The following is a 12,871-nucleotide window of genomic DNA, read 5'->3' on the forward strand; positions in this document are numbered from 1 at the left end:
CTCAGTTCTCAGAATTAACAGGTAAACAAATAAACATTTGCCCATTTAGCGAGCATTTACTCATTGTCTGCAATGTGTTAGGCATCATTCTGGGAACTGTGGATACAGCGGTAAAAATAACAAAGTCTGTACCCTCTGTAGCGTACATTTTGATGGAGGAATAAAATATACAGGGAAGACATTTCTAAAAATGTTATATTTGAGCTGAGATATGATGGATGAGATGGAACAGAAGAAAAAGACTGAGGCCAAACAGCAATTACTGATGATAAATAGAATGAACTCCTCGTGTTTGATGCATGTTGGTTTGTAGTTTCTGAGATAAGATTAAGTTTAGTAATGCTTCCATTTTGTCACTTAATTATTATTATTATTTTTTTGCGATACGCTGGCCCCTCACTGTTGTGGCCTCTCCCGTTGCGGAGCACAGGCTCCAGACGCACAGGCTCAGTGGCCATGGCTCACAGGCCCAGCTGCTTCACGGCATGTGGGATCTTCCCGGACCAGGGCACGAACCCATGTCCCCTGCATCGGCAGGCGGACTCTCAACCACTGCGCCACCAGGGAAGCCCTGTCACTTAATTATTAAATGAGGGCGTCAGTTGGGAAATTTTGTGGGAGGCGATGGACAGCAAAGAGGGAACAATTTGGGGAGAGAGAAATTTGAGGACACAGATCACTGTGAAATAGTTGATCACCCCAGAGAGAAGAGAATATACAAACCAGGGAAGTGCAGTAGAATTGCTGGGCAGCATTGAGGGTCTACTTGCAAGTTTCTTATCCTGAATTTAAAGTGAAGCGATACAGCCTAGTTGTGTGGTTTTCTCTAGCTACAGGCATAGGTGTGAAGAAGATGCAGAGTTTAACCAGAGTTGGTTTCTCAACCCCAGGAGACTGGTGGCGGAGAAAGAGAAGAACAAGAGTGCTGAGGGCATTTGCAAGGAAGTTGTAATAATTCAAGCTGTAGAATTTATGCTGGGGAAGGAGAAAATGAAGAGGGAATGAAGACTGAAGAGATCTGATGGATATAAAGAAAGCGAGGACTCAGTGGATTGGTGGATTAAATGAAGTTGAAAGTTGTGGTCAGACAAGTGAATTTCATGGGCTAATATTAGTATGTAATATTAACACATTTATTAATAGATGTGTTTCTATGTGTATGCATACACATACAAGCACAACTGCATCAACTTTTTTTTTTTTTTTGGCATCAACGTTTTAACATCGAAAAGAGGGAGGTTTTGCACAGGTAATTGAAAAATTCTGAGGACCGCTACAAGTTCTGGTTTCTCTTTCTGTTCCTTTTTTTTTTCCTTTGTAATTTTATAGAAATGGTTGAATGTAGTATAAGGGGAACATGAAAGGCTAAAAGCTTTACTTGGGAGATCTTATCTTAGGTTATGTATAAAATCTCTTCAAAAATCACTTGACCTTATTGGCCATATTCTCCTAATTATTTCAGCATTGTGCCAGGTGCTGGGCATACAGTCATATCAGGTCAAGGTGGGTTCAGAGTGATCTTGGAGTGCAGAGGTGGGCACGCAACCCAAATGGGATGGAGAGTGGTCACCTTTGGAGGGAATGACATCTAAGCTAACATCTGAAAAGATAAGTAGTAGCAAAGAAACCACAGAAGTGGGAGGGAATAGTGTATATGAAGATCCTCAAGCAAGAAAGAAATGAGCTGAGGGATCCCAAGTGGCTGGTTTGTAGTGTCTGAGGGAAGAGGTGTTGAGACATAGGAAATTAAGCAAGGGCCATATTTTAAAGGACCTGGTAGTTTATATGAAAGAAATTTCGTCCTAAAAGCAGTGGGGGACCGATCATTGGGTTTTATTTACATAGACCAGTGATACAAAACATAATCATTTTAAAGTGTGGGACTTGCTTTGATGGAGAGGTTGAATTTTATCATCTCTAAGGTTCATATAAAGCAGTAAATCAAAATGATTTAAATATGTGCCTCTTATTTTAATCTGAAAATAATTAGTAGCAATTAAAGCGGAACTGTGTTAAACATGGAAAGCCCTGCTTACAAAGCATTATTAAACTCATATTCATTTGTTTGCAAAAAAGAATTGAAATTAAAATTTTTCCATGACTCTCAGTACATTTGGTTACTGCTGTGTATTTTCCATATCAGTGAAAATATTAGATAATTTCCCGTGAGTTTATGTGCCATTTAATATCACCAATCAAATGTAGATGAAACTCTGTGCTTTTTCTCTCCAGTGATTTAAACTTTTAAGATGCTTCCATTAATTGGAAAAACGATCATCTTTGATAACTTTCCCGATCCTTCTGATACATGGGAAATCACTGAAACAATCGGCAAAGGAACTTATGGAAAAGTTTTTAAAGTGTTGAATAAGAAAAATGGCCAAAAAGCAGCAGTCAAAATTCTGGATCCGATTCATGTAAGTCACATTGGTTTTTTTTTTTTCCTGCTGAGTAACTTTTTAAAAAAAATCTGTATTAAACAGTTAAAAAGTCTCTAGGTATCTTATCTTGATTTATTTATCACAATGTCAGTTACAATTTGAAGAAAATGTTTTAAAAAAAAAGTCTACTTATTAGAGGTTCCTTGTTTATATGCTTAACATATATAATAAGGTACAATAAATACTTGATATAAGAATAAATATGTAATGCAAATAAGTATATAAATAATACAACTCTCAACAGCTCAACAGTTGATTTAATATTATTTGAGATTTCAAAGTGTTGTCAGAATACAGATTTATGGGTCTAGAAGTAATCCTAAAATATCGTCTGTACCAGATCTCCTTTTCTTCCTGTGTTCATTTAGGCTTCAGGCAGAATTCCTCTTATTCCAAACCAGAAATATTTTTTAAATTAAATTTCATTCAGAAAAGCGAAGTTAATTTACTTAAGTGTTTCCAGAGCAGAAATGATGTTCCTTTATAACCAGGGTGAGGTTCCTTGTGAAAATTTGAATGTCCTGGTCAGTCCACATGGCCTCTTTTTCAGCAGTGCCCCAATGGGCTCCTCCTTTGCTTTTTTGGGGAAATCCAGTTGTGATGAGAGAAACTCGTCTTTCTTTGCCTTTAAGAGCATGAGGAGATGGATGAGATTCTTCTTTCTGGGAGTGAGAGCTGGACATTGGGGAGTATTTTCAGCTACTGGGACATACGTAGCTCTCCCCTAGCACCTGGGGGGAGCTAGAATAAGCTCAGTGATCCCATAATCCCCAAACCTCTACTGAGAGCAGCTTCTCCAATTACTCAGCTCTTGCACACGTGATGGGAGTGCCGTGTGATGGAAATGACGTGATGTGTGTGGGGAGGGCATCAGAGTCCTTGTCACCGCTGCTACGCTCATAAACTGTAGGACTCTGCAAAAGGTCTGCCCCTGGGCCTCTGTTCACCTTGGTGTTGCTCTTTCTTTTTTGATAGTTTATTTCTGCTAAATCCATGATAACTACATAGTTTCATATATCTTTGAGCAGAGGAGAGGGAAGGTGGGGTTTCTTTTCAAGTAGTAAATTAGATACACTGGAGGGAAAAAAATAAATAGCACTGTGACCAGGCTTCACTGATGCTGCATGTGTTCATGTTCCCCTGTTGGAAAGTTCTTACCATTCAAACTGAGGGAAGAGAGACACAAATTAGGCTGTACCAAAGTAACTGTGCCTCTGGTCTTTGCAATTATGGGTCTGTCCTTTGGTCTTCACTGTTAAGGGTTGAGGTCCATGGTGGCGAGAGAAAGGGCTCCAGACTGATCCCAATGTATCGCCCCATAATCAGTGTCTCTCTCCCATTCCTCTACTTCTTTGTGGACAAGAACAAGTGGCTTGTGAATACATGTAGCCGTTATTCTTTCATAATCTACTCGTGTTTGGTAGACTGCTAACCTTATACATCATGTCTTGTTCTATTGCTTAAATGAAACATGTAGATTCATAACTACAGTATGAAATATGTTCTTTTGCTGCTGTTATTCTTGTCACAGTACCTGTGTATTTCCCTAAGAATTCTTTATTTACTCTCATTCATCATGCCACAAGTCAAATAAAAAAGATTTATAACCAGAAGATTATAATCTTAATAAAATAAATTTAGATGCACCCAGGCATTTTGCAGAGTGGCTTTTTTAAAACTTTTTATTAAAAGGGTCTCACTGTTATGGATTTTGAACTAATAATCTTCTCTCCAAGGTAGGGAGGAAATGAGCAATACTAGAAGGCAGTAGGCTAGTCCTGGATCTCACACAAACCAGCTCCTGTGACCCTGACTGCCCTGAGCTTTAGTTTCTTCCTCTCAAATTAGAGCTCTGGTCTGAAATTCTTTCCAGCTCTCTGATTCCATGATTCTGTCTTAAAACAGTGTGGACATTAAATGTTACCGTAAAATATTAGAAGTCTTTTTCTTATTTATGACTCTGTGAGTTGTTTCATGTATATGTGATTTTCCTAGATACATGACTAAGTACCTAGTCATGTTTGCACTTTTACTGATGGGATAACAACCTATTCTACTTCTGGGGAATGGGCCTTTAGCTAACTAAAGGCTGTATGCCAATTTATGTAACTTAACTCTTTCACTGTTTTGGAAAGGTAGGAGTTCATTGCATGTATGACTAGTTTTTGATAGCCTTCGAATATCCTGTACTTCAAAGAAACAAAATGAACCAGCTAAAAGTTTTCATTTCAAATGAATGGCTTTGCCATCGAAATAAAGTTAACACTACAAAGAAAGGAACATCATCTTAGGTGGTTCTCCATATGCGTTTCTTTCTCATTGCACACAAAAATAGCCTTTTATTTATTCCTTTTCAACGAAATAAATGTAATTAGAGATATATATGATTAGCAGGAAAATCACAATCTCTCCCCTTAAGCAGTGTAATGAGAAGTTTCAATACATAGTACTGAGTGCAGTAAAAACTATTCTGACCTTGCTTTGACAAAATAAAATTCTACATTTGGTAGTCTAAATTGTTTCTTTGACTTCATTCATGTTTTCCTCACCGTTCTCTCCCCATGACTTTTTGAAACTAGGATATTGATGAAGAGATTGAAGCAGAGTACAACATCTTAAAAGCACTTTCTGACCATCCTAATGTGGTCAGATTCTATGGCATGTACTTTAAGAAGGATAAAATAAATGGAGATAAGCTGTGGCTGGTTCTTGAGGTGAGTGTTTCAACATTATTTTACATGTGGAAATTTGCAGTGTGGTCTTTTTTTTAAAATAAATTTATTTAATTTATTTATTTCGTTTTGGCTGCGTTGGGTCTTGGTTGCTGCACGCAGGCTTTCTCTAGTTGCAGCGAGCGGGGGCTACTCTTTGTTGCGGCGCGTGGACTTCTCATTCCGGTGGCTTCTCTTGTTGTGGAGCACGGGCTCTATTCCCGCAGGCTCTAGGCGCGCAGGCTCAGTAATTGTGGCTCGCAGGCTCTAGAGTGCAGGCTCAGTAGTTGTGGCGCACAGGCTTAGCTGCTCCATGGTATGTGGGATCTTCCCGGACCAGGGCTCGAACCCGTGTCCCCTGCATTGGCAGGCGGATTGTTAACCACTGCACCACCAGGGAAACCCCTGCAGTGTGGTCTTGGAATGACTTAATGTTTATGTAACATTGACCCCGTAAAGCAGTTCTAATATGTTCCTGGCTGGTCACATCCTTTGTAGAATGTTATGCCCAGTTCTGGTCTTGCCACCTTTAGAAACATGGGGAAATGAAAGAAAATTAATTAAAGATTAAAAGAAAATGTTTCACGACTTCCCTGGCAGTCCAGTGGTTAAGACTCCGCCCTTCCACTGTAGGGGGCACGGGTCAGATACCTAGTGGGGGAACTAAGATCCCACACGCTGTGTAGACAAAAAAAAAAATAAAAAAAAAAATAAAAGAAAACGTTTCCACAATAAAAGACTAAAGAAACCAGGATTATTTTTCTTTCAGAAGAACATGTTATAAAGGGACTTCACTATAATTTTTATTTATTCATCCGTATTTTGTTCAACATAACACGTGACAGAGGCGCAGTGCCAGGTGCTATGATATGAGAGAAAATTAATGTACCTGAGGCTTCATTAGGCAAAAATGGCGAGCTGGTAATTTCTTCTTCTGGCTTCACTGAACACTAATGACATAAACTACAGAACCAGGTACGGTGGGTCCTCCATATCTGTGGGTTCCACGTAGTTGGGTTCAAACAGCGTGATCCGTGGATACGGAGGGTCGACTGTATTTACATTTATAGGGAAAAACCTTACTGGAAATGGTGTTGAATATTGAATAAGTTGCCGAAGGGAACTTATGGAGTCTGCCTTTTCAATTTCTGAGAATAGGTTGGGACAATCCTCTCTAATGCAGGAGTACTGGAAGGTGCCCCACGAAGGTAACTGCCAGTCATAGAAGAATGTAAGAATGTGTTTCTTCTGATTTGCATTGAGTATTTTTATTCAAGGTGAAGTAATCACTAATTCCAATAAAATTTATAAAAATTTTTAAACGCTGCTCTTGTCAAACTCAGGGCTAGTAAAACCTTTATTTGTTCACCTTAACAGCATCTATTTATTGTATTCACATTATTTTTTTAATTGAAGTATAGTTGATTTAGAATGTTAGTTTATGGAGTAAAGCAAAGTGATTGAATTCTATCTATCTATCTATCTATTTATAGATAGATAGATACACTCTTTCTCATATTCTTTTCCATGTGGTTTATCGCAGGATATTGAACATAGTTTACTGTGCTGTGCAGTTGGACCTTGTTGTTTATCCATTATATATATAATAGTTTGCATCTGCTAATCCCAAACTCCCAATCCATCTCTCCCCTGCACCCCGCTTCCCCTTGACAACCACAGGTTTGTTCTCTGTGTCTTGTATTCACATTATTTCATTAACATTTGATTGTTCTGTTTCTTTTTTAGAATGTGCCATTGATTTTGCTGCACAGTAATCATTTATAAATTATATTGTCTCCATACTTTATATTTTTTCTATTATGGTTTTTAAACAAATCTACAAGTAGTGATCATTGTAGAAAATACTTGAAACTATAAAAAGAACCACTCTTACCTCTGAACATATTTCCTTCATCTTTTTTTTTGTATGTTTAAAATGATTGACAATATTATTTATGAAATTAGCGTATTTTTCCGGTTCATATAATTTCAGATAGACTTAATCATTTTTATCTTTTTAAAAATAAATACATTCACTTGATTAATAAAAAGCAAGTAGAACCAGAGGGCTTATAATACAGAACAATATTAGTGTAGATCCAGGTTAGTGGTACCACCCTGTCCTGAGCAGGTAGGCCTGTGCTTTTGCTGTGTTGATCGCTGTACCTGGAATAGATGGCCGAACTTCTCTACTCTTTCATTTCCTAATCCGTATTCTGAATTTTGGCACGATTATTAATTGCACCTCTGGAACCCTATGCCCTCCTGCTCCATTCTGGAGGTCTGCCAGGTATCTGACCTCTGATATCTCTCTGCTGCTCACCTGGGTGGAATCCACCGTTTCTGGATCCCTTGGCCTCCTCTTTCCCAGGTTACTTCTCTGTTTCGCACATCATGTAGTTATGTGCCTTGCTCCCGTTATCCATGCTACTGATGTCACCAGATCTTGAGTCCATTCAGTTCAGTTTTTCTAAGGAACAAAACCCCCATCTGTGTGTGTGTGTGTGTGTGTGTGTGTGTGTGTGTGTGTGTGTGTGGTGCTCAGGCAGGCTCCTGGATGTTGATATTTTGTATGTTGGGTAAGAGGGTGTCAAGTCTTGATGAGAGACCTCCAAGGGATCCCTTTCTTCTGCCCCTCCCCTCCCATCTCCTCCACTTTCACTCTTACCTTGCCCTGTCCGGGTTACTCTGCTCAGGTGACCTCAAAATAGCCCCCAGCTAGCACTTCAGTTTGTGGCTTCCTCTGTATCGCTCAGTTACCACTCAGTCATCTGCATGCCATGTTGAAAAATTTTGTTGTGATCTCTTCTCCACTTCTCTCCCTTTTTGTTCTTTTTTCTCTTGTGGTTTTATACTTTTTTTATTCCTTTACTAGCATTTTAATGGAGATTCACATGTGAGAGGAAATAAATGTATATGTTTAATTTGCCACCTTTAATTGAACCAGAGTCTTTCAAAATTGTAAAATAGAATTTTCAAGAACCTTCTCAGAATCTGAAACTGTGCATTATTTTATAGAAGTTTAAAAAATTTTTTAAATAACCAGTTGTGTTCTTCAAAGGTAGGCAATTTATTATGATTTCAGAATTATTTTGTATTTCTCAGTTTAGTTCAAGATAGCTTTATAGTTTTAGTTAAATCATGCATTAAAACAAAGCAAAACTTCTACTCATCTCAACATAATTACCTAAGTAATAGAATATAAATTATGAACTTAAACCATTTTGCCTTAAATTAATGAATTGTAAAGAATTTACTTCATATTTGTGTTTGTGTATTTGAGATGCGACGCTCTGCAAATCCTTAATGCAGTCTTGAATAAAATTTTGTATATTTATATCCTTCAGAACATTTTCAGTAATGCGTCTTTAATTTTTTTCCTTGTTGAATCATTGGAAAATTAGCATTTGAAGATACAGGTGTTCTGCCTAATGTAGGCCTAAATGCGCAAGGACACAAGGTACAGAACTTTGCCCAGAGTTTAAAAATATTGAATGAGATCATTCACTGTCTTTTATGCCGAACAAATTCCTATTCTAATTATATTGTCATTTCTCAGTATAATCACTTGGAGTTAGGTGTGAGTTGGAGACTCCAGGTCATAGTTAAATGTTCTTTTGAGAGAGCAGAAAAGATTGATTAAAATACTTTTGGAACATCAGGTACAAGCAAAGTGGCTTCCTGATATAATGAATCAGCAGAGACTTAACAGCTTCTTTGAACTTTGTCCTTATATTTTATTATCAGATGGAGGTATTGGAAATATCCCTAAAAGGCTTGAGAAAAAAGAGTAAATGGTAATTTATTAAAATAGTATTTCAGGAATCTGACCTATTTGCACTCACAAAGTGGGGGAAAAACACAGAGAAAGCAAGAAGTTGGCAAACTGTATGTAAGGTAATTGATTTGCACATATGCAAATTAGACTAATTATATATACACATAAGTGGCTAGATGTACAATTACCTGATTTATAAACATGAATGGTGCAGGTGCTGCTTTAGAGGCACTTTCAGAAAATTGGCTTGTGGCATAAATACTTTATTCTACAAAATGACTACTAATTATACCTCTTATCATAATAAAGCCCCAATAAATTATTCTGCATGAGGGTAAGGATGGCCAAAGAGGGGCTGTGGTGTTACCCAGAGAGTCATGCTAACAGTGCTAGACTTCTGATGTGAATCTACATAAAGAAGGTGTGTCCTGGAGGGGCTGAGCCATCAGTAATATCCCTCGTTATCATCCTGGCATGTGCCGGGGGCGCCGTACCAGCTTAGACAAACTCCTGCCCAGAGGTTTTTCATCTTGAAAAATCATTTTATTTATATTTCGATCCAGAATTGAAATTCTAAGACGGGGATTACTTGCTCAGATTTTACTGGATAGTCTGTTTTTTCTGTTATTTAGTTGTGATTTTTGAATTACTGCTTTCAGTTTGATACAATTTTTCTTCTTCCTGTTTTTTTTCTTTCATTTTGTTACACTATACATTTTTGAGCATTAATGATATACAGGCCTCTGTTTAGGAACTATTTCCTTCTAAATTCTCTGTATATTCATTTTTAGGACATAGAGAAGAGCACTAGTTGCTAGCTCTCTGAAATTCCAGTTACACATTTGTAATGAAACTACCTAAGAAGAGAAGGGGTAGAAAGTTTTCTTTTGTGGGAACTGATTTTTTTGCAAAATGTCTCTGGGAATTTTTATTGTTACTTAGTATTCTAGGTTTTCCTAATGATGTCAGCATAAAGGGAGAACTGATGTATTTTTTTTTTTTTTTTTACTTATGCTTCGTTTTGAAATACCAGACTTATATTAGTTTTTGCTTATTGCTATCATATCTCTTGACTGACCTGCTTTGTAAAATGTACATACCTCTTTTGCTTAGTGTTTCCGTTAATTCCTAGCATCTCCTGTGGAGGATCAGGGGCTGGATGTAGGCGGGGCTCGGGGGAGGTCGCTAGGTTTCTGCATCTGATTATCACTAAATTGGGAGACTAAAAAACAGAGTCAAAATTGAGTTAAATCAGTCTGGCATTAAGCATTTTCTACTGATGAGCTCGAAGGGCAAAATTGTAATTTACCCTTTCTTGGTTGGCCGGACAGCAGCACCTTAAGTACTTGAGGAATACAGTCTTCTGTCTCAGAGTCTATTTGTCTAGTATGTCCTCAGCCATAGTGGCTGTGAAAAGATGGCCTCTGTCATTGTGTGTGTGTGTGTGTGTGTGTGTGTGTGTGTGTGCGCGTGCGTGCATGCATAAGTGTCTAGGACTAAAGTTTATTCATCCAGTCATTTATTAATTCCATAAATATTATCTATTACTTTGGGCCAGGCATTTTGGTAGGTTCTGGGCATTCAGTGGAGAACAAGACAAACTGTCATCCTGGGGCTTAGAGTCTAATGGTGCAGAAAGACGATTTAAAACTAAATAGACAAATTAAATAATTACACATTGTTATTGATACTATGAAGAATATAAATGGGGTGCTAATAAAGAATGAAAAAGAAGACCCTTTACGAAAAGAGAGGTGAAAGAAAGCCTAGCTGAGTAGGTAACATTTTAAGCCTCCACCTGAAAAAAAAAAAAGCAGGACACTTGTGGTACCTTTGTTCTTTAATATATATTCCAGATACTCTGATAAGGATCATCCCCATCTCAAACCCACTGAAGCAGAAACTCCAAGAATGAGTTTTAGGAAACTAGTTTTTTAAACAGGCACTAAGGTGATTCTTATCAAAGGAAAGTTTGGAAAACACTGCCAGAGCTTCTCAGATTTCAGCGTGCATAGAAGTAATCTGGGACTTCTGCTCTGGCCATGACAGTAACTTGCATCATTGCGTGGCTGTACCATAAATAACTAGAAAACGGCATAAAATATATTTTTAAAAACACAACAATTTTCAAACACTGGGAAAGAGACAGCTTAAGACTGTGACATTGAGAAAAGGAAATAAACAAGAGGAACACTACAATTATCCCATCTTTAATCTTGGAGGCAGTTTCCAGACCACGGGCATAAGGAGGACATTCCCAAGGAGATCACAGCTATCTTGCTGAACTGAAAAGATTGGGAAGGCAGAAGTGGCTGGAATTTTCAAAGAAGGGAGAGTTAAGCAGGAAAAACGCTCCAGAAATCTGCATAGGGGTTCCCTTGAGTCTTTTACTGAAAACCAAGCTGGAAATGTATAGGGCAAGATTTCAGGCAGTTGGGCAAAGAACAATTATTAGGGTAAGAATTACTGAAAAGCAGTAATCTGAACAACTGCTGGAGTTCGTGCAGGGTTGAGAGATGCTTGAGTTCTGATCAGCCAAATTGGGGAATCTTTGTGGAACCCCTGAGGCACTTAGTAGAGACCCTCCAGAAGGGTTATGCGTTAAAGGAAGGGCTAGACTCACCCTAGAATAAGAACTTCCCTTGGCCTCCCATAAGAAGTTCAAAAACAGGACTTGAAATGTTCAGGTTGGTCCACAAGTAGATTAACTGCCTGACAGAACAAAATTCAACATTCATTAAGGGAAGACAACAAGATCTGAACATTCAAATGTAAAATTAGTCATGTCCATCATTTAATAAAAAATTATTAGATATGTAAAGAAGCAGGAAAAGGTGACCCATTATCAGAATAAAAATCAGTCATAAGAACCAGACCCAGGAATAACCAGGATAATGGAATTAGCAGATAAAGACTTTAAAACAGCTATTATCACAGCGTTCAAGGATTTCAAAAGGAAAACATGAACATAATGTTGAAAGAAATGAAAACTATAGAAAAGAGTTGAATGGAGCTTCTAGAATAGAAAAATACAATATCTGTAGTGAAAAATATATAGTATTGAGTTTAACAGCAGCTTAGACATGTGGAAGAAAAGATCAGTGAATTTGAAGACCAGAAAATAGAAGCTGTCTAAACTGAGCACAGACAGACAAAAAAGGGAGAAAAACCCCTGCGACTTATGGGACATTATCTAGTATTCTAAACTGTGTGTAATTTCAGTCCAAGAGCAGTACAGGGACGGGGTAGGGGGGCAGAGATACAGTATTTAAATAAATGATGGCTGCAATTTTTCTGAATTTGGTAAACACTAAAAAGTCACAGATCTAAGAAGCTCAAAATCCCTCTTGTAGGATAAACAAAGAAAACCACACTAAGATATGTCACAAACAAGGTGCTGAACACTAATAATGAAGAGACCATTACAAAAGCACCAAGAGGACATGTAGGGGTCAGAGAGAAGCGTGGTCACTGATCTGTCCTCCAGTGCAGTGGAATGGTATATTTAAAACATTGAAAGCCTTTCAACTTAGAAATCTGTATACAGGGAAAATGTTATTCATTAATGAAGGCAAAATAAAGACAGATGTTTTCATCAAAGGAAAAGAATTTACCGTCAGAGACCTGCACCATAAAAATGTGGAATAAAGTTTTCAGGCTGAAGGAAAACGACTTCATATAAAAACTCAGACCTGCAAAAAGAAATGAAGAATATTATCCATGGTAAATATAAAGATAAATAAGAAACTTTGTATGTTATATTTTTTACTATCTTTAAAAGAAAAAAACCACTGTTTGAAACCATAATTATAATTATGGTTTGTGGGGTCATTACATGCAGAATTAAAATGCATAACAACAGTAGCAAAGGGACAGGAGAGGAGAAATGGAAACGTACAGTCTTAAGGGTCTTACATTACTTAGGAAGTGGCATAATATTA

At 37.7% G+C, this 12,871-nt stretch overlaps 1 protein-coding gene across 1 annotated transcript in view; it reads left to right on the top strand.

Moving 5' to 3' along the window:
* Positions 1-2,249: 2,249 nt before the first annotated feature.
* Positions 2,250-12,871, top strand: part of MYO3A (myosin IIIA) — a gene marked incomplete at both ends in the record, with an annotated part of 171,340 nt that continues 160,718 nt past the window's right edge. Inside the window, 2 exons of the mRNA XM_082648314.1 lie at positions 2,250-2,417; positions 5,021-5,155. Of these exons, the coding sequence (XP_082504440.1) occupies positions 2,250-2,417; positions 5,021-5,155 (303 nt within the window). The remainder of the gene's footprint in view (positions 2,418-5,020; positions 5,156-12,871) is intronic.

The sequence above is a fragment of the Grampus griseus genome, assembly GCF_964374135.1.
Source record: "Grampus griseus genome assembly, chromosome: 2".
Classification (NCBI taxonomy): Eukaryota; Metazoa; Chordata; class Mammalia; order Artiodactyla; family Delphinidae; genus Grampus; species Grampus griseus.